The sequence below is a fragment of the Hibiscus syriacus genome, unplaced genomic scaffold (assembly GCF_006381635.1).
Source record: "Hibiscus syriacus cultivar Baekdansim isolate YM2019G1 unplaced genomic scaffold, ASM638163v2 tig00110627_pilon, whole genome shotgun sequence".
Taxonomy (NCBI): Eukaryota; Viridiplantae; Streptophyta; class Magnoliopsida; order Malvales; family Malvaceae; genus Hibiscus; species Hibiscus syriacus.
The window spans coordinates 350,309-370,978 of NW_024062804.1; the positions used below are offsets into that span (position 1 = coordinate 350,309).

At 31.0% G+C, this 20,670-nt stretch overlaps 2 protein-coding genes, 1 long non-coding RNA gene and 1 pseudogene across 3 annotated transcripts; 3 read left to right on the forward strand and 1 right to left on the reverse strand.

Annotated features, from left to right (window-relative positions):
- Positions 1-204: 204 nt before the first annotated feature.
- LOC120136379 lies at positions 205-1,918 on the forward strand (annotated as a pseudogene).
- A 4,694-nt stretch (positions 1,919-6,612) lies between these two features.
- LOC120136386 (protein CURVATURE THYLAKOID 1B, chloroplastic-like) lies at positions 6,613-7,819 on the forward strand. The gene is made up of 6 exons (XM_039152430.1): positions 6,613-6,891; positions 6,991-7,112; positions 7,190-7,276; positions 7,348-7,410; positions 7,492-7,529; positions 7,608-7,819. Exons 1-6 carry the CDS (start codon positions 6,723-6,725, stop codon positions 7,663-7,665), a joined length of 537 nt encoding a protein of 178 aa, XP_039008361.1. The 5' UTR covers positions 6,613-6,722; the 3' UTR covers positions 7,666-7,819.
- A 216-nt stretch (positions 7,820-8,035) lies between these two features.
- LOC120136346 (protein DMR6-LIKE OXYGENASE 2-like) lies at positions 8,036-10,312 on the reverse strand. The gene is made up of 4 exons (XM_039152399.1): positions 10,041-10,312; positions 9,688-9,935; positions 9,290-9,611; positions 8,036-8,316 (listed from the first exon to the last, which is right to left on the reverse strand). The coding sequence occupies exons 1-4, from the start codon at positions 10,269-10,271 to the stop codon at positions 8,071-8,073; spliced, it is 1,047 nt and encodes a 348-aa protein (XP_039008330.1). The 5' UTR covers positions 10,272-10,312; the 3' UTR covers positions 8,036-8,070.
- A 6,085-nt stretch (positions 10,313-16,397) lies between these two features.
- LOC120136387 lies at positions 16,398-19,224 on the forward strand. Its single transcript, XR_005517338.1, has 4 exons — positions 16,398-16,512; positions 17,132-17,326; positions 17,523-17,567; positions 19,105-19,224. It is a non-coding gene; the product is annotated as an uncharacterized LOC120136387 (long non-coding RNA).
- The last annotated feature ends 1,446 nt before the right edge of the window (positions 19,225-20,670 follow it).

Below are 20,670 nucleotides of genomic sequence, written 5' to 3' on the forward strand. Positions count from 1 at the left end.
CGCATTTCAGCCCTGTTTAGAATTTCACCTTTTTTTTTGTTGCTTTTTCAGTGAGAGTTATTCAAAGAATTTATTACCAGTAAGGGAATAAATTTGCGGGTTGGCTATGGGTATTAAGCCTTTAAGGTCTTATTCTACTTCACTGGGGGTGTTACATTTATTACTTGTATTGATTTGTTAGCCATCGATATTGGAATGTTGTGTACTGAGAGAAGGGAACAGAGGTTGAAAGAGAAAGGGATTTAAAGGCATTTACTTCAACTACTTATTACTACTAACCTGTTATGGAGAAGCTCCAAGGACCAATTAATCCTTATGTATGTTGCTTTGCTTACTTTTAGGACTTGTGCTTTTTCTTGAATCCCATTTCTAGAATCAAGTTATAGACTGCATTTACTCTATTAAAAAAATGCTTGCATTCGATGCATCTTATTGTTGTTTTCCTGGAAAACACTACTGTACTACTGCTGATTCTTACTCTTTCAACATTCTATTCTCATTCTGTTTTCCTTCTCTCTTTTGTATGCTGGGGTTGAATCATGTGCCCTCCATCCAGTTAATTAATTTGCTTATTAGTTTTTCTCCTTCAAATTGTTCATTGAAGTTCCTAGGAGAGCATTTGGAGGTGGAATGCTTAGAACAAGGCTTTGGTGAAGAAGGACAGTTTTCAACACCAAGCTTTGAAGAGAGAATGCCATTTCTTCAAATGCTTCAGTGTGTTGAATCCCCTCAGCATTTTGCCTTCAAAGAACCAAATTTCCAGACCCTTTTGAGGCTGCAACACTTGAAGAAGCCTTGGGAGCTAAACACAATCCTTTCATCCGGAATGGAAACCCAAATTCAGGCACTAGAGCTAGAAAGCTGCGTCACGCATGAAATACTATTTGGCTTGCATTCACCAGTAAAATCGGAGACCAAAGACCTCAGAAAAAGCCCCCCTTCGGGTTCATGTTTCGAAGTTCCCAGCTCCGGGTCGAACCAAGACCAAGCAAGTCATCAATGGCAGACAACTGTAGTAGACAGGCAGCAACTTGGGTCCTCACCTTTGAAAAACTTCCCAAATCTCCTACTGCTACAAGAGAACGAAGGAAGCGAAAACGAACAAAGGTGGCGAAGAACAAAGAAGTCGAGAGCCAACGCATGACCCACATTGCCGTCGAACGCAACCGCAGACGCCAAATGAACGATTATCTAAGTTCCCTCCGCTCTCTCTTGCCTCCATATTATATCGAAAGAGTATATATTTTCTAACTTTAACACATTAGCCCCATTGTTAATACTGGTTTAACGAAAGCCATGTTTTACAGGGAGACCAAGCTTCAATTATTGGGGTGCAATTGACTTCGTTAAGGAGCTAGAGCAACTTCTTCAATCCCTGGAAGCACGAAGAGAATGAGAGAACTTAAAGTAGAAATATTGGTGATAATTCAGTACTTAAGCCCGCCATGGAACCAGATTACGGAGATGAAGTAAACGCAGAAGCAAATCTAGTGCAGCCGAAATAGAGGTTAATGTAATAAACAGTCATGTCAACTTAAAGATTCAGTGTTCAAGAAGAGCTGGTCGTTGTGCAAAGCCATGTCACCCTGGAAAGTTTTAGATTAACAGTTTTGCATCTCAACATTACCAGTTCCCAAGCATCTGTTCTCTACTCGTTCAATCTCAAGGTAAATATTCGTTTTTGAAGTTTGTTTTGTTTTTTTGGCTGAATTCCTAGTTCTGCAAATTCTTAAAACAATTGTCTTGTTTTTCTTGTTGGTTTGGTTTTGTTGTTGGAAATGGCAATGGCAGATGGAGGACGACTCTGAGCTAAGATCAGCGGATGAGATAGCAGCAGCAATTCATCAAATATTCGCTATTCAAAGATAAAAAATGAAGAAAGATATCATCATTCCATTAGGCAGCTGACTTTGATTCCTATATATATTTCCTTTTTGGAGCCAAAATAGAGCCTTAAAGCCTGGAACTATCTAACAAGAAAGAAAAGAATGGCAGTAAGGATGGATGGGGTTATAAAGCTTAATACTACTTTTGTCACATTGTGTCCTAAATTTCATGTTTTGGACTGAAAAATACAATCTAAATCATTCATATGCTTGAATGGGTTACCAAGGTTTGCCCGTCTGCTGAAGCAGGTTGAGGTGACAAACTTTTTTAGCTTAACAATGTCATGACTCGATTAAGCAGACGTATTGGAAGAAGAAGAGGGTTTTGACATAAATAATCAAAGTCAAAGGTATTTAATTCGATGAAGCTCAAAAAGAGCAAGTGAGCAACCCACGTTCCCACACTGAAATTTGTCATAAGGAAGCTGCTGCAGCAGCACACATCCCCATGTGAAAAAGAATCGAAAGAAGAAGATGGAGCGAGGCAGAGACAAATCACCCTCTCATTGTAAGCTGCTGCAGCACACATCCCCATGTGAAAAAAGAATCGAAAGAAGAAGATGGAGCGAGGCAGAGACAAAATCACCCTCATTGTAGCCAATGTCATAGTCATTTTGATCTTCGTGTTGCTTTCCTTATGACAGCCTTACCTTCCGTTTTTCTTCCCCCCAAGCCGAGACCCAATCCACCATGTATCTATTCCTTTTCTGAAACCCTCTACACTGCCTTCCACCCTTTTCAATGTTATTATCACCTGTTTTTAATCACTCTAATGGTACGTTTGGTTCACGGAATGTAAAATTATCAATGAGAATAAAAGATTACCAGAAAAATAGATTAACTGAGAAAGTTGTATTTTATGTTTGGTTGGTTTAGCAGGAATGTAAGATTATTGTGTTTGGTTAAAGGAATAAAGATTATTCGAATGTATATTTAACCAAATTATTCTTATTATATTTTTTAACAAGTTGAAAAATATTATATTTTCTTTAAAAAATTTAAATTCATAAAATTTATATAATTTTTTTACAAAAATTTAAAATATAAAAGTTAATTAAAGGTTAAATTTTATTTTAACCTTGAATTTCATATAAAATTTAATTATATATTTTTGTAAATCTAAATAGTTTAAGATAAATTTGTAATTAACATTCGTAGAATTTTATTATTCAATGATAGAATAAGAATATTTTTGAAAGAACAAAAATTTTAAGGGCATTTAAGTCCAAAATTCGGTAACAACAATAACCGGAAAAGGGTAATGACATTCCCAATATACCCAAAAAAAATCACTATTGGTAATGTAAGATTACCGGAATGGCATTTCCAGCCAACCAAACATGGGAATGTGGATTCTATTTCATGAGAATCTCACATCCCCAACCAAACATACCATAAGGGGGTGTTTGGTTCAAGGATGTGGGAATTCCCATGGATGAGAATCTCATGGATTCCCCATGTTTGGTTGGCCGAGAATCTCATTCCCGTAATATTTTATTACAAATAGTAGATTTTTTGGGTATATACCGAGAATATCATTACCTCCTTCCCTTAGGTATTGTAACATTACCAACGTTTGGACTAAAATACCTTAAATTTTATTTTTTTTCAAAAATATCATTCTTATGTCATTAATAATAAAAAATACGAAGGTTAAATTATAAATTTATCCTTAAATTATTTTAGATTTACAAAAAAAAAATCTATAATTAAAATTTTATACGAAGTTCAGGGATTAAATTTTTTTACCCTTTCATTAAACATTTTTATATTTTAATTTTGTAAAAAAAATTATATAAATATTATGAATTTAATTTTTAAAGAAAATATATAAATATTTTACAATTGTAATATATACAAATATATAATAAGGATAATTTGGTCAAATATACATTCTAATAATCTTTTATTCCTTTAACCAAACACGGTAATCTTACATTCCTGCTAAACCAACCAAACACAAAATACAACATTCCCAGTAATCCTATTCCCTGGTAATCTTTTATTCCCACTGGTAATCTTACATTCCGTGAACCAAACGCACCCTTAAGGGTGTGTTTGGTTGGGTGGAATCTCACATTCCCCCGTTTGACTGGCCGGGAATGTCATTCCCGGTAATCTTACATTACCAATAGTATATTTTTTTGGGTATATTACCGAGAATGTCATTACCTCCATTTCCTTAGGTATTATTAGATTACCGACGTTTATGATTAAAATGCCTTTAAATTTTTCTTCTTCAAAAATATATTTATTCTGTCATTAAATAATAAAAATTCTACGAATATTAAATTACAAATTTATCCTTAAACTATTTTAGATTTACAAAAAAATCTATAATTAAAATTTTATATGAAGTTCAGGAGTTAAAATAAAATTTTACTCTTAGATTAAACCTTTTTATATTTTTAATTTTGTAAAAAATATATATATAAATTTTATGAATTTAAATTTTTTAAAGAAAATATAAATATTTTCCAATTTGTTAAAAATATATATATATATATATATAATAAGGACAATTTGGTCAAATATACATTCTAATAATATTTTATTCCTTTAACCAAACACGTTAATATTACATTCCTGCTAAACCAACCAAACGCAAAATACAACATTCCCAGTAATCATATTCCTTGATAATTTTACATTCCTACTGATAATCTTACATTCCGTGAACCAAACGCACCCTAACTTCTTTCCATCTCAATCAAACTGTCTTCATTTCTTTTCGGTTTCCGAGTACTATTAGTTCTTTACGATTAATGTACAAAATTATGACTAATTAATTTGTTGTTTAGGACACAAAACAAGGTATATGAACAAATTATATAAAATGAAATATTGTTGAAAGAAATAAAATACGTATGTAATCATTTATTTAAGATAATTATCGATCTTTAGTTCTATCAATAAAATCACTCAATTAAATGATATCAATCAATCTACCAACTATTAATATTTAACGAAAAATATAATATAACAATTAAAGTATTAATATAAATATAATTATAATCTCAATTATTTATACATCAATCAATTATCTTAATTTTAACTCCCCTATTCATCTTTGACTGTTGCACTATGTTTTTCCTAGCTATTACTACTTAGAAATTGTTAATGATTTTAATGTTAAGGAAAACATTTTTTATTCCAATTTTTATTCAATGAGTATAGAACCTTCCCATTCCTCAAATTCCAATGAATTAAATGTTGAAGGTGGAACATGTATTACAATTGTACTCTTTTAACTACAAATTCCAATCAAAGAACTGCCATATGTGAATCAATTCTCAATAGTTTTTTATTTTCCGACTCTAATTGCCTGACAATAGCAGGCTTAAGGCTTTAAAGCTGGGTTTTTTTAGATGCCCCAAATGGGGTCACAGTCAGAGACTGATGCCGTCCCCAAGGGAAAGCTAAAGCTATTCCCCATTTCTAAACAAAGAGTGAGCAGAGCCATCAACCCCGTAAGATCTGTGCCTTTTTTTTTTTTTGAAAAATTATACCCAAAAGCTTCGTCTTTTTGGGTCTAGAGATGGCATCCGGTTAGGTTGGATCAAAATTTTGACCAACCCGATCTAATTTACAAAATATATTTTTCACTTGAATCAATATGGTCCAAAATTTTAGATTATAGACTCCATCCGACCTGATTCGACATAAAATAAAGACTTAATTCAAATATTTATAGAGAAAGAGTATTAAAACAATTATCTATACTTTTTTATGAAAAAATATACTATTACCCTCAGATCAGATCGAATCATATGTTTTTCACTCTCTACTTGTCTCGAACTATCCCTATATAAAATTAGACCCAAACCAATTTGTTTTTAAATAAAACTAATCCTATCATATCAAATCGAGTTAAAATCTAACGATTTGAAATTAAATTATCATGCCTAATCGGCCCCCCTCAATGGCTCTCTTAATCTTTGATCCATCAGTCAAAGCTATAGGAGAACCTTAATCTCCGTTTTTGACCAACAGTGGCCATCATCATCATATTCAATAATAAAAAAACATAGAGAATACTCACCACCTCAACGAAGAAGAAAAAAGGGTCAAGATTCAGTCACTGCACTCTCCGAGAGAGAGAAAGGATTGGAAGTATATTTCCTATCTGTCAAAGCCCAATAGCCTTAAAGACCTAATGGGTTTTTCCTTCTGTGATTTTCATTTTCTACTTTGAACCCATAAAGCTGACCAACTTATTCAAACTCTCCTTTCTAAGTCCATAACTCTTCACCTTTACAGCATATAATAAACTTAAGAAAAAACTCACAAGTTTATTAAAATTAACTGGTTGAGTTATCAAGAATACTTATGTTATCTTATTTTACGTGGACTCAAATCTTGATATTTATCTTAGAAATATAATACTTCTATACTTGATAAAAAATTATTTGTTGAACCCTAACACTCGACCTATATTTACATGGTGAAAGTTTGAATGAAAGTTGTCTTAAGATTGATTACGTCTCACAGAATTATGTTGAAGGAAAGAAGCAGATTGTTAAATTGGAGCATTGTATGGAATCAAACACCATAAAAAGCCTATCCAATTGCCATGTCAACACTATCTCTATCTAGATCAATTGAATGAGTGGTTCTGTGGATGCAAACGCGGAAGACGAGCCATCTCCACATTCCCATCCCACAATTATCTCTTTCTATACAATTAAAACCAGAGAAAAAAAGAGAGTAAAGAAACAAAAAATAACGCAGATAAAATTATGGAAACCAACCAAATTGCATCATTTTCCCATTTCATTGGCCTTATAATCTCTCTCGGACCTAAGTTATTTACATCTTGTTTGAGGTTGACTTTCCATGGCTTCAGCTTCTTCCAGTGCACTATCAATCCCTTCCTCATCCACCCTCGTGGATGCCAAGGCTCCTCGTCAAACAACCACCGCATCACCACCGTGTGTGACTCTTCCTACGCTTCCTCCCCCACCGGTTCAGTCCCAAAGTCGTGCCTGGAAGACCACTGCTTACTGTAAAATTCAATCTCTCATATCATACAATATATCAACACAGCTTGATCGTAAATGGAGACACTCTAACTAATGGTATTCAAACTCTCTCTTTTTGTCAGGTCGCAAGATTGCTCGGAACGTGATGGCTATGGCCACAGGGGAGGCTCTCGCCACCCGTGAAGCTCCAGCGGAACTTGCACCAGTTGAGCTGCCAGAGTTTATCAAGACATTACAAGAAACCGTAAGACTTTTGCCTGACATCACATTCCTTTCAGTCTCTGTTTCTGCTTACGACACGAAGATATCATTTGTTTTCAGTGGGACAAAGTTGAGGACAAGTATGCGGTCAGTACAGTTGCTGTATCAGGTTTGGTGGCCGTCGTCGGTTCCGCTGGATTGGTCTCGGTTAGTTTCAAATGTTGCAGATAGTTTTAAGCCTTACTGATCACTTTCTAACTTTGGTGAAACTGGAACAGGCAATTGATAGGCTTCCTTTGATTCCCGGATTTCTGGAGGCCGTGGGTATCGGCTACAGTGGGGTAAGCGCTCAATTCAATCATCAAAGCTTTTACATTCAGAAATCCTCGTTTTTCTTGGGCATTTCTTTTCTCTTCTTGCAGTACTTTGCATACAAGCACCTTCTTTTCAAGCCAGACAGGTAAGCCTGATTCAATCTTTTTTAGCAGAATCTTAAAAAGCTTCCCATTTTACTGATGATTGAACCCTCAAATTTCAGGGACGCCATGCTAAAGAAAGTAAAGGAGACATACAAGGAAATAATTGGAATTAGCTAGAGGAAAATGCTTAAGAAAATAATGCTGTTGAGATGAGGTGATGACATGAAAATCTGAAGCCCCATAATTGCAGCATCAACAACTGCTCTTTGCTTATAAACTTTACTTTGTCAGCACAAAATTCTAACAAAAGTAAATCAATGTATTGTGGTCTCGTGGTGGGCAAATTGAGATACATTTATATTTTGTATTCCCCCCTGTGTAGCACACATCATATGGAAGTTAATAAAAAGTAATCTCAATTATTCCCCCACTCATCCTTACATAATTTCAATAACTTTTAGCAAAACCAAAATCCGAGTGGCCTATGAATTAAAGCTTTATTCCTAGATCCTCGAATATCATAACAAACATGATGCTGATGAACAAACATGAATAGTACATAAAACATAAGGACCAAGGTACTTAAATTTTAAACATGTCTAAACATGTTTCAGCGTTGAGACCCCGTTTCCAGAACTTATCGTAGTATTCACTGTATGTAAAGTTTCTGTAGATGGGAGGATTTTGGACGGGGTCGAGCAGTTGCGGAGCTGGTCGTATCATGACTTCGGGTGACGGGCAATAGAACGTCGGAATAGAGATCCTCTCCCCTTCGCAATTCACCACTGCCCGATGAAGCACGCTCTTGTACCGATCATTGCTCAATACCTGGTCAACAACAACGAAATAATAGTTTGTTTATGATTATATTCATGGGTTAATTTGACAAAAATCTCTGAACTACTGCTCAAATTTTATATTGATCTCTTAAACTTGAGAAGATTCTAATTGAGCCCTCAAAGTATAAAAAAAAGCATCAATCAAGTGAACTTAAAAGTATCAATATTATGTCAATCAAGTTCTTTTCATTAGTCTAACCATTAATTTAGACACTAAATGCCAATTCAAATATAACTAAAAGCATATTTAAAATAGATGGATTAAATTATTATTATATTGACAACTTAGATTTTACGTGTTAAAAAAAGTTAATATCTTTAAAATATAGGTGGGTTATTTTTTTTCTTAACACATCATATCTAAGTTGTTCATGCATTAAATAGACTCATGTTTATAATTTAAATAATAATTATTTTTAATACATTTTGCATTAGCTTTGAATTGATATTTAACATCTAAGCTAATGAGAGTCAATTGGAAGAATTTGAAACTTAAGGACAAAATTAGCATTTGGACTTTCTTTTAAGAACATCTTGTGTAATTCACCCTATATGTATTATACTAATCATTAATTATATTTGGAAATATTAACCAAAATTAGTTTACAGAGAACTACATGGAACAATCGGGGCAGACCTTGTCCAATTTCATATATATATATATCCACCTAAATTTGTAGATTGTCGAGTTGAAACCAACAACTCACGAATTTGACTTTTATATCTATTAATTACTAGCGGTCTACTCCAGTACCCCCCCCCCAAAAAAAAGGTGTAAAAACCTACATTAGTCTTCAACTGATTTTATAAAGGAGTTGAACTTTTTGTAAATTTAATATTATATGCTTATGATTGCTTCTAGAATATGTTTTTCCCAGAAAATTCTCTCTCGTTAAACTCTCCGTCTAATATGTAACCCTATACATGATTGTAGAACATGTAATATGTATTAATTATCTAACCTGTATCTGGTCACCGATGTTGACAATGAAGGTGTGAGGAATAGGGTTGACAGCAATCCACTTTCCATCTTTAAGAACCTGCAGACCAGGCACGTCATCTTGAAGGAGAATGGTGATGGCATTAGGATCGGCATGACCGGGTAGCCCATAAGTCAGCTCCGGCTCGGGACACTTTGGATAGTAGTTGATCGCCATGTGCTGCGCGTGCTTTCCCAGTGCCGAATTGATATAATCCTTTTCCAGCTCTAAGCATTCTGATATTGCTTCCAGCAGTCTCAGTGCCAGCCTCCTGGTGTTCTTGCAGTACTCGGAAGTGTCTTCTCTGTGGAAACGAGGAGCAAAGAAATGAGAATGATTTAAAATAATACATATATATATATATCCTTTTAATGATTTACGTGAAAGATGGAGGGTTGGTTGGCCATTCATGAACATAGTCCTCCAAAGGGTAGCAATGGAGTCTTAAGTAATCCCTCCAGCTCGATATGTTCTCGGTTCGCACGTTGAAACTCGTGGAAAGTCTCGTCTTCTTCATCGGATCATCGGAGTAGTTCTTCAATCGCTCGCTCTCCGGTAAATGGAAGAATTCTTTCGAGACATGCATCATCTTATCGATCACCTCGTTTGAAACGCCGTGGTTTTTAACCTTCATCACAGATTAGCGTTACAGCCGAAGCCGAACATATTTTATTATTATTATTATATTTTTTTTAGAGTGAAGTAAATTTGGAGTGCAGAAATTGATTCATACCAGAAAGAAACCATAATCTTGGCAGGCTTGGCCAATGGCTTTGACGACAGTGGAGCGGTTGGGGCCATCAAGGTGTTGGAGATCAACGACGGGGATGGAATGATCGGAGATAACGTCGTGGAGGTTTGGACGTTCTGATTCAGGTCGGATGAAATTTGGTGGAACGGAGCTCACGGTGGATACAAGGTCGGTTAATAGTGGCTTCATTGCTTCGGTTAATAGTGGTTTCATTGTTGATGGTAATAAACAAATTTATATAGAGGCCTGAGGCTTAAAAATCAGAAATTGTAGGCTTACATTTTTGGTAGGGTCCTCTTTCTCTCTTTTTGTCTTTTTTTTTTGGAAAATTTAATTTTTTTTATTTAAGAATAAATAATTAGGATACGTCCAGTTTTCAGTTTTTTTATGTCATGGATAAGTCCAAGTTAAATGTCTTACTATATGAAGAACAACACGTTACAAAACGAGAATAACATGATATTCTACCTTAAATATCGTCATTTTTATATAATATCTTAATTTTTTATAACTTTTTAAATCTTAAATAAGAATCAATTTCACATTCTGAGAAGAAAATATCAATTAGAATCAATTGATAAATTTCTCTTGATAATGATAACCAGATTGATATTACTTTTGAAAAGTATTGTAAAAAGTTATTTTTAAAAATATTTCTAAAAAGTACAATTTAATATTTAATTGTTAGAGGTTTATGTTGTAAATTAAAATTAAATAATGAGAGTAAAAATATAATTTCACTCCAAAAATAATTTTTCACAACAGAAACTAGAAATTTGAGCTCTTGAGTTTAGGTTAAAAATCACTGGTTCAACTATGATTTCAAATCAAATTTTGGGTATTTTAGTATTACTTATGAGGCGAAAAATTATTTTTCCATTTTTAGAAGCATTCTCAAACTGTCCGATTATTTTAAATTTTCACTCCTTTGTACTAATTTAAGGACAAAATTATAAAGTCAGCATTACAATATTTTTAAAATGGATTGAACCGAAAATCGAAATCTCTTACTAATTTCTCAACTTTGAATTAAATTTAATGTTTTAAAAAATAGTTTAACAAACAAATAGTCAAGATATAGAATTGCTTCAATTTTTTTCTTCAAAATACGTTAGTCATTCATGAATATCAAGTTTGGTGGCAAAGAATACCTCCATTTTCAAAGTCTGATTCAAGAAATAAGATTTTCTTGGTGCACCGATCTGGTATTCAACGACACAAATTTCTAGCAACGGCTTAAGAAGAAAAGTACTTAACAAATAATCAGAATTTTATGGCATTGCAAACTTTTCAACGTTGACAAAGTAATGTAATAGATTTAGTCAAATCGCAAAATGTCCAAATTAGAACAATAATCTTAATGTGTACAAGTATTACGAGTTTCGTATTACAGTACCTAAAATTCTTATCGTGCTTGTCCGTAGTGCAAATCCGAGTACTTAACATTTTGAGATATTTGCGTGCATCATTGGCAAAAAGCGTATTTACTTTGTATTTTGGTACCTTTTTCAATTGAGAAGTGTGAACCGAGAGACGCAGAAAGGTAAAAGCCAAAATCCGATATGTATTGGAATGTGAAGAGGGATATAACGTTTGTGACATCTTTGATATCATGCAACGCACACAGTCGTCAATGAAAACAATGTGCTTTTGTCCATTTTTGAGCGTGAAAGAATCAAGATTCGACGGCCTCTAATGAATATTTAAAAGGAAGATAGATGTATGATCTTATTACAATGAATGTAAATTTTTAAAATTTTAAGAATTTTAGAGAGGATAAAATTAAATTATCAAAAGAAAATATATAAAAATTAATTTTTTTTAAAAAAGTGATTATTTTATGCCGTTCCGCCATGATCCATCCGTAAACGTGCCTTTACATCAGTGCTTACGTTTAGGAGTTACGAAAGGGTTCACCCAAATCATGAGTAATCGTGCCTTCGTCATCAGCAGCACGCGTCAGCAACCGGTGAGGCGGCGATTGAGTCGTGGTGCTCAAGTGTTCAATACTCCACTTTATATCTCTCTACCAACTACAATTTGCTTATTGGGTTGGTAATTTCGACTTTGGAAACTAATAAAGTCTACTAATGAATCAATCATCAACATTATATTGGGTGTATGCGGCCAGGTAAATTGCTTTATATATATAAAACATACCTAAACTTTCAAATTATTACAGATCATAAAATTCAATTATATCTTGAAATTACTAGTTGAGATCAAAATACCGTATTCCAACAATACAACGAAAACGTCAAGGTAATTTCCCTTTGCTAAAAATCCGGCGGGTATTGTCCATATCGTTGTGTGTCGGTGAATTTCGATCATTTTATCACTACTTTAAGTACCGAAAACACCTCTTATTTAAGTGTTTAAAAACGAAGGGAATAAAGAAATTTGCAGCTTGCTAAGGAGATGCCAAGAAGAAGTCCGTGCGAAATAATGAGAAAAGAAAGAGAGATGGAAAGTCGTAGAAAAATTTGGTAACAAACAGATATTTGCTTAAAATAGCATTCGAGTTAGTGTAAATAAATATATCGTTGAATGAATTGTTCGTATAATATTTATTTATACTTGTTTATTAAATTAAATAAATGTATATGAATATAATTTTTATGTTCATTTAATAAATGAACGAATGGGAATAAAGGAGTGCCCATTTATGTGATTCTCTTTTTTATTTTATTTTTTTAATTTTAAATATTAATGAAAGTAGAGATTAAATTAAACAAAGGGTGAACTTTGAAGCTCAAACTATAAATCATAATGAGTTTAAGGACTAGTGGTATAATTTCACTATTTTCATTTGACTTGCAAATAAAATGGTAAAAAGGACGGTGTTAATTATCGAACATTAAAAGAACGCTAAACGTATATATTTGCAAACAGTAAATGAATATGTTCACAAATTTTAAACATATATATTTTCGAACGTTAAATGTATATGTTCACGAATGCTAAATAAACAAAACATAAACACTTTCAAAAAAGCGAACAAACAAACACGAACACAATTATATTCTTTCAATCATTTCATATACATTTTACACCGCTACTCCAAATCAAACAAAAAAATCTAAAATTTCAAACTAATAAAAATCAGAGTGATAATTTTATTATAATACAGAGTAAAAAAATATTAAGTCATAATATACTCTGTACGTATCTTAAAAAAAGGAGTATAACTGAGAAGAAAGTATTGCGAAATGAAATGGTTGTGGTCCAAGCACTTGAGTGGACTTTGATCCATATATCTATTTATCTAGAGTTTTCCATATTCTCCAGGTTTGTTGTCGGCCCATTGGATCCAGACATCATTTTCCCTAAATAAAACAAGCTACTCAAAAACCTCTTCGATGTTCATTTAGAATAAGGAACTCATCAGGTTATGCCAATTTTGAATGGAAAATAACAGCTTTAGAGTTAGGGTTGTAAAATCGGGTAATCGTTCAGGTTTCAGTCGGATCCTGTCAGGTCGGGTAAAATCGGATACAGGTGAAGTCAGGTAAATTTGATGCTTCGATCCGGATCAGGTTGGGTCCAGGTCAAATCAGATTGGGTCATTTTCAGGTTGACTTGACACCAGATACAGTTCGAGTTCAGGCCGGGTTACTTTCAGTTCGGATCGTTGCCAATTCAGGTCAAAACAGTTCAGGTCCGAAGTAGGTTAATTCAGGTTTGGATGGACTTCAGGCGGATCTCGTTCAGATCGGGTCACATCATTGGCAGATAAAATTCAGGTCGGATCTCTATCAGATACGGATTTAGTTCAAATCAGGTTAATTTTTATTTTTGGATTAATTATTTTCGTCTTTCGTTAACGTTGAATTTAAATTTGTAATTGTATATGATTTAGAGTAAATTACTAAGAATATAAATAATCATGGTTCAATTTTATGAAAAATACAAATTTAAGAATTAAATTGAACAAATATGAAATTACAAATAAAAATTTAAATAAATTAAACAACACACATTGATGAGGGATCAAATCGAAAAATTTTAAATTGTGAGGTTGAAATTAATACAAAAAAAATACTAAATTATACCCATTTAAAAAGTTATGGGTCAATTAAAAATATAATTAAGTAATAAGTATGGATCAATTTCAGATGCAAATAAAATTTGGAGTACTAAATTGAACAAATATGAAATTACAAATATAAATTTAAATAAATTAAACAACACACATTGATGAGGGATCAAATCAAAATAATTTTAAATTGTGATCTTGAAATTAATACAAAAAAGTACTAAATTATACCCTTTTTAAAAGTTATGGGCCAATTTAAAAATAGAAATAAGTATGGGTCAATTTCAGATGCAAATAAAATTTGGAGGACAAAATTGAACAAATATGAAATTACAAACAAAAATTTAAATAAATCAAACAACACACATTGATGAGGGATTAAATCGAAATAAGTAATTTTAAATTGTGATGTTGAAATTAATATAAAAAAATTACTAAATTATACCCATTTAAAAAGTTAAGGGCCAATTTAAAAATATAAATAATTAATAAGTAAGGGTCAATTTCAGATGCAAATAAAATTTGGAGGACTAAATTGAAAAAATATGAAATTACAAATAAAAATTTAAATAAATTAAACAACACACATTGACGAGGGATCAAATTGAAATAATTTTAAATTATGATGTTGAAATTAATACAAAAAATACTAAATTATACCCATTTAAAAAGTTATGAGCCAATTTAAAAATATAAATAAGTAATAAGTATGGGTCAATTTCAGATGCAAATAAAATGTGGAGGACTAAATTGAACAAATATGAAATTACAAATAAAATTTTAAATAAATTAAACAACACAAAAGGATCAAATATGAAAAATATTGTAAAATGGACTAAATTGCATTCATTTTAAAAGTTGAGAAAAAATTAAAACAACTAATATATATATATATATAATATAAACTATATAGTTTATATGTAAAGTATATGTATTATATATATAAACTATATAGTTTATATATATATATTATGTATAAACTATATATACCATGTATAAACTATAATATTATATAGTTTATATATGAACTATTGAACTATATAGAAACTACATAGTTTATATATAAATTATATATGAATTATATATAAACTATACAATTTATATTTATATATTATGTATAATTATAAATAATATATATTGTATAAATTACATAGTTTATTAATATAAATTATATAGTTTATATATATGTAAAATATATGGTTTAGGGTTTAGGGTTTAGATTTAGGGTTTAAGGTTTATAGTTTATGACTTAGGGTTTATATTTATATTTATATAAACTACATACTATAATTTATATTTATATACTATATTTTATACTATTTATAGAAACTATAGTTTTTATTTATATACTATATATATGAACTATATATATAAACTATATAGTTTACACATGAACTATATATATACTAAAGTTGATATTTATATATGAACTATAGTTTACATATAAATTATATAGTTTATATACTAACTATAGTTTACATATAAAATATAGTTGATATTTACATACGAACTATAGTTTACATATGAACTATATATATGAACTATATATTTTACATTTGACCTATATATATATATATACTATAGTTGATATTACTATATAGTTTACATATGACTTATATATATATACTATAGTTTATATTTATATATTATATATTATATATATAAACTATATATACTATATAATATAATTTACATATGAACTATTTATAAAAATCATATAAACTATATACTATAGTTGATATTTATATACTATATAAAATAATTTATACTATAGTATATATAAACCATATATTATATAGTTCATTAGTATATATAAACTATATAATATATAAACTATACATTATATATATTTCATTAGTATATATAAACTATATATTATATAGTTCATTAGTATATATAAACTATATATTATATGTAAACTATATTAGTGTACTATATAGTTTATACTTTATAACCTATAGTATATAATTTATAAACTATAGTTTATAATTTATAAACTATAGTTTATATTAATGTTAATTATCTTAACTATAATTTATATTAATATAGTATATATTTTATAAACTATACTATATAATTTATAACATATAGTTTATATTAATATTAACTTTATAGACTATATTTTATATTAATATTAATTACAAATTATAAACTATATTATATTAATATAAGTTAATATTAATATTAATTATAATATATAATTATTTTAATATTAATTATAAATAATTTATTAATATAAATTTTATAGGGATAAGATTAAAAACTAGCGCCAAAATAGTCAGTTTCTCCCTTTTCCCGACCAAACCTCCATCCTTTATTTTCAATCTCTCTTCTTCCCCGAGCAGCATGGCACTATCTCTCCTTGTTTCACGTGCTTGGCATTCTGTTGCTTCCAGTGATAGCCTGTAGAGTTACAAGGTTTGGTTCCAATTTTCCCCTCAAATTTTGATTGGGTTTTTGTTTTTATGTTTTGGGTATTTAGTTATGTTGTTGAATTCCCCATGTTTATCGAGGTACTTAAATTCAACCTTCAGTTTCCATTTCCTTTTAATCTCAATTGCTGTTTCCCCCATCGTCTCTTACCTTGAGTATGTATTTTGGATTTTACTTAAGTTATGTTCGAATTTTGCTTAAGTTTTTCATGTAATTAGATATTCCTTGGACAGTCGCATCTCCATGCTCATGTCTGAAACTATTTTGGCAAATTGAAGAGTGATGACTTGAGTTTCGTTGTGAAAAACTGTTCAGTTCAAGGTTGTCTTTTTTTACTTTTTAGTTTCTTTGCTGTTTGGTTATCTTATCGATTGTTTCTTTTGTTGATTTTGGTTATTCTTAGCTCTTGGAAAACTATTAAGTATTTTCTTTTGTGTTCTTTCAATTCATTCAACGGATGGTTCTGTACCTATTTGATTATGTTCCCTTCTGCGTTACATTGACAACTTTTGTTTTCATTTGTTCCCCAATTATTGGCTGATTTATAGTATCTCTATATTTTATTGAATATCCGTTAATTGCTTGTTGGATGCTTTGCTCCTAGGTTGCTCAAATTATTGGGAAGCCAGACCTAACCCCTGCTGCATGGGTGAGAAAGCTTGTTACTCTGTGTGAACAAGCCCCTGCAACACCATTTGATGTTGTTCAACTTGTTTTAGATAAGGAGTTGGGTCTAAGTATAGGCGAGATTTTTGAAAATTTTGACGTAAATCCTATTGGTTCGGCTTCAACTGCGCAGGTACTACTTTCCATTTCTTTACATAGCTCAAAATTCTGAATGAGCTGGTTGGGAAGGGATCTTTAATGACACCATTTTGATAATTTTGTTTATTAGTAATTTTAAGTCATTGGCTTAACTCTTAATTCGTATTGGTGGGATATTTGCTTATGAGAATCCTATGGATATACCTAATATGTTTTCATCAATGAATTAGGTTCATTGAGCAAGACTCAAGGGTGATGTCAAAGATGTTGTGAAGGTAAGTCCCATTTACGATGATATTATATCCTGAAGTCAAAGGTAAGTCTGCGAGATTATAACTTGAGTGTGTTTGGTTGGGGGAATGTGAGATTCCCATGGGAATAAAATCCACATTCTCCCGTTTGGTTGGCCGGGAATGTCATTTCCGGTAATCTTACATTATTAATAGTGGATTTTTTGGGGTATATTACCGGGAATGTCATTACCTCCCTTTCCTTAGGTATTGTTGGAATACCTGTGTTTTGGACCAAAATGCCCTTAATTTTTTTTCTTTCAAAAATATCCTTATTCTGTCATTGAATAATAAAAATTCTACGAAGGTTAAATTACAAATTTATCCTTAAACTATTTTAGATTTACAAAAAAAATCTATAATTAAAATTTTATATGAAGTTCAGGGGTTAAAATAAAATTTTACCCTTTCATTAAACCTTTTTATATTTTTAATTTTGTAAAAAAATTATATAAATTTTATGAATTTAAATTTTTTAAAGAAAATATATAAATATTTTCCAACTTGTTAAAAACAAATATATATAATAAGAACAATTTGGTCAAATATACATTTCAATAATCTTTTATTCCTTTAACTAAATACGGTAATCTTACATTCGTGCTAAACCAACCAAACACAAAATACAACATTCCCAATAATCATATTCTCTAGTAATCTTTTATTCCCACTGGTAATCTTACATTCCATGAACCAAACGCACCCTAAAGTTTATGGCAGGTGCACCATACTGGAGTCCAAGGTCTGATGATGACTGACATCCGTGACTTGCAAGCATTTGCATTGTACATGCAAAAGACATATATTAAATTTGATCTATATTCTCTTACCAAGGAAATGGAAAAACAGGTGTCAATATTTACATTGATATTCCTTACAAAGCACATCTATCCTTGTCTTCCAATTTCTTTTGTTTCCAGGTCTTCTTTACTTTTTTTACTTTCTTTCCAGTGTTAAGTAATTAATAACAATGGCTAGGCAAAAGTTTGATGAATGATGGGTCTGGTTTTCAGTAATAAATAAGGGACCATCGTTCTAGAGGGGGAAAAACAAAACAATTATCACCCTGAAGGGCTTTTAGAGTTGATTTATCTCATTAATCAATTTGTAATTAATCATTTCGAATCACAAGAATGTAATTCCATTCTCATGGCTTATCTTATTGACTTAAGCCATTTCAAACTTTGGTATGATGTCAACTTAGTACATCTGGTCTATTTGTATATTCCAAATAATACTTGATTTAGTGAATATCATTGGTTTTATTCATTATTGCATAATTGTTATGTTCAGAATCTACTATCTGATGAAAAATGAAACTTATTCATGTTGGTAAAACTTTTAATGAAATTATTTTAGACAATTGTTCTCGAGCCATTAAGTTGATATAATCTATTTATTGGTTTGCCTTATGCTCTATTTACTTCTTAGATTATGTAAATTAAGAGTATTCTTCCGCATGATTTGCGTTTCATTGTTCTTTTTGGATGTTGTTATTAATTGATCCTTTGTGCCATTCAAGATTGGGTATGAATTTGACTTTCTAAGAGAAGCCAATGCTATGGATAGAATTCACTGTTTCTTATACGAAAACAACAAAAAATCTCCAGTTCAGGTTCCGAGAGTGCTCAAGGATTTGGTTACAAGGCAAGTTCTTGTTGTTATCTTCTTATAATAACAAATTTGAACCAATAAATTAGGAACTCTGCATCTTGCTTGTGGAGGTTTGTCCTAGGACTAGCTATGTGTTTTGAGTATGCATTTGGGTCTACATTGCTTTGTGTTAGGACTGTTTGGCTGATTGTTGATCTAGGACTCGTGCCCCTGGAAATGAGACTATGGTGCAAACCTAAAGTAACACAATGATATTACTCTTTGGTATCCATGTACTTTGTTTTTTGTTACTCTGTATAGTATATCCGAAAATGATTAAAGAGCTGCAGTTTGTTGTTTTTATTTAATAAGTAACGGACAATACTCACGAATTATAGACTCGTGCTCTTTTCACCATTCTTTTAGTAGGTCAATACTTCATTCCTTGGCCTCTTCATAAAGACTGTAAATTATCAATCTTTTTTAGAACCTAGAATTCCTCCATAGCCTCTAGTAAGTCATGTTCTTGTTTTCTGTTTGTAGACAGTGAACTGTGCAACAGATTTTGCTCTCTCGAATCTCTTCAGATAGAATGTAATTATATCCTCTGTCATTAAAAGTCTGCTTTTCCTGGTTCAGTCGTGTTAGCAGTTCAGCCAGTGATTATAGACACTGTTATTAGTGGTGTTGCAGTGATTATACAGAGTTTGCTTTAAAATTAGAGACATTCATTCCCTTTCAGATCATGTGGAGACATTTTGTGAGTAAGATGTATCGGTGCTGATTATGTATTTGATGAAAGTGTTATTTTGACAGTTATGAATCACCATATTGGAGAAGCCTTGCAGCAACTCGTATTCAGGTGTCATGGAGATGCAGGAAAAATTGTCTTAATCGTGCTGACACCTCTCAATCCTCGGGATAGAAACTATGTCAGCTTTTGCAAATGTATTACATACACAACCATACTTGATTATCATGGATTTTAGCATTGGGAGGAACAAGAATGATCTGCTAGATGCAGTTTAGCTTTTTTCTTTTCTTTTGTAGCTAATATATGTAAGTTAGATGCCCCAATCATAAGATATATTAATCTCATGTAGTTGAGGACAGTGTACTTTCTTTGAGTTGTTTATATAAAAAAATTAATATATGTAGTTAAGTTATACTTAAATTATTAATCAATTTTTACATTAAAAGTAAATTAGATTTATGAATATTTTAACTCAATTTATATAATTTAATAAAATCATGTTCAATAAGACAATATTTAAATTTAATTTAGTGATTATAAATAAAATTTATAATATAAGAATTATAAATAATATAAAGAATTTGAATTAATATAAAAATCATATTTATAATATTCAAATTATAATATAAGAATTATAAAAAATATAAAGAATTGTAATTAATATAAAAACTAAATTTAATTATCATAAATTTATTATAAATTTAAAATAACATAATTATATTAATTATAGTGGTTGTCCCT

Bases quoted from the DNA above. Each gene is read 5' to 3' on its own strand.
- LOC120136386 (XM_039152430.1), top strand. From the start codon at position 6,723: ATGGCTTCAGCTTCTTCCAGTGCACTATCAATCCCTTCCTCATCCACC. The intron at 6,892-6,990 runs GTAAAATTCAAT...TCTTTTTGTCAG, and splicing joins CTGGAAGACCACTGCTTACT to GTCGCAAGATTGCTCGGAAC. The intron at 7,277-7,347 runs GTTAGTTTCAAA...AAACTGGAACAG, and splicing joins GTTCCGCTGGATTGGTCTCG to GCAATTGATAGGCTTCCTTT.
- LOC120136346 (XM_039152399.1), bottom strand. From the start codon at position 10,271: ATGAAACCACTATTAACCGAAGCAATGAAGCCACTATTAACCGACCTT. The intron at 9,936-10,040 runs GTATGAATCAAT...TCTGTGATGAAG, and splicing joins AAGATTATGGTTTCTTTCTG to GTTAAAAACCACGGCGTTTC. The intron at 8,317-9,289 runs GTTAGATAATTA...GTTGTTGACCAG, and splicing joins ACATCGGTGACCAGATACAG to GTATTGAGCAATGATCGGTA.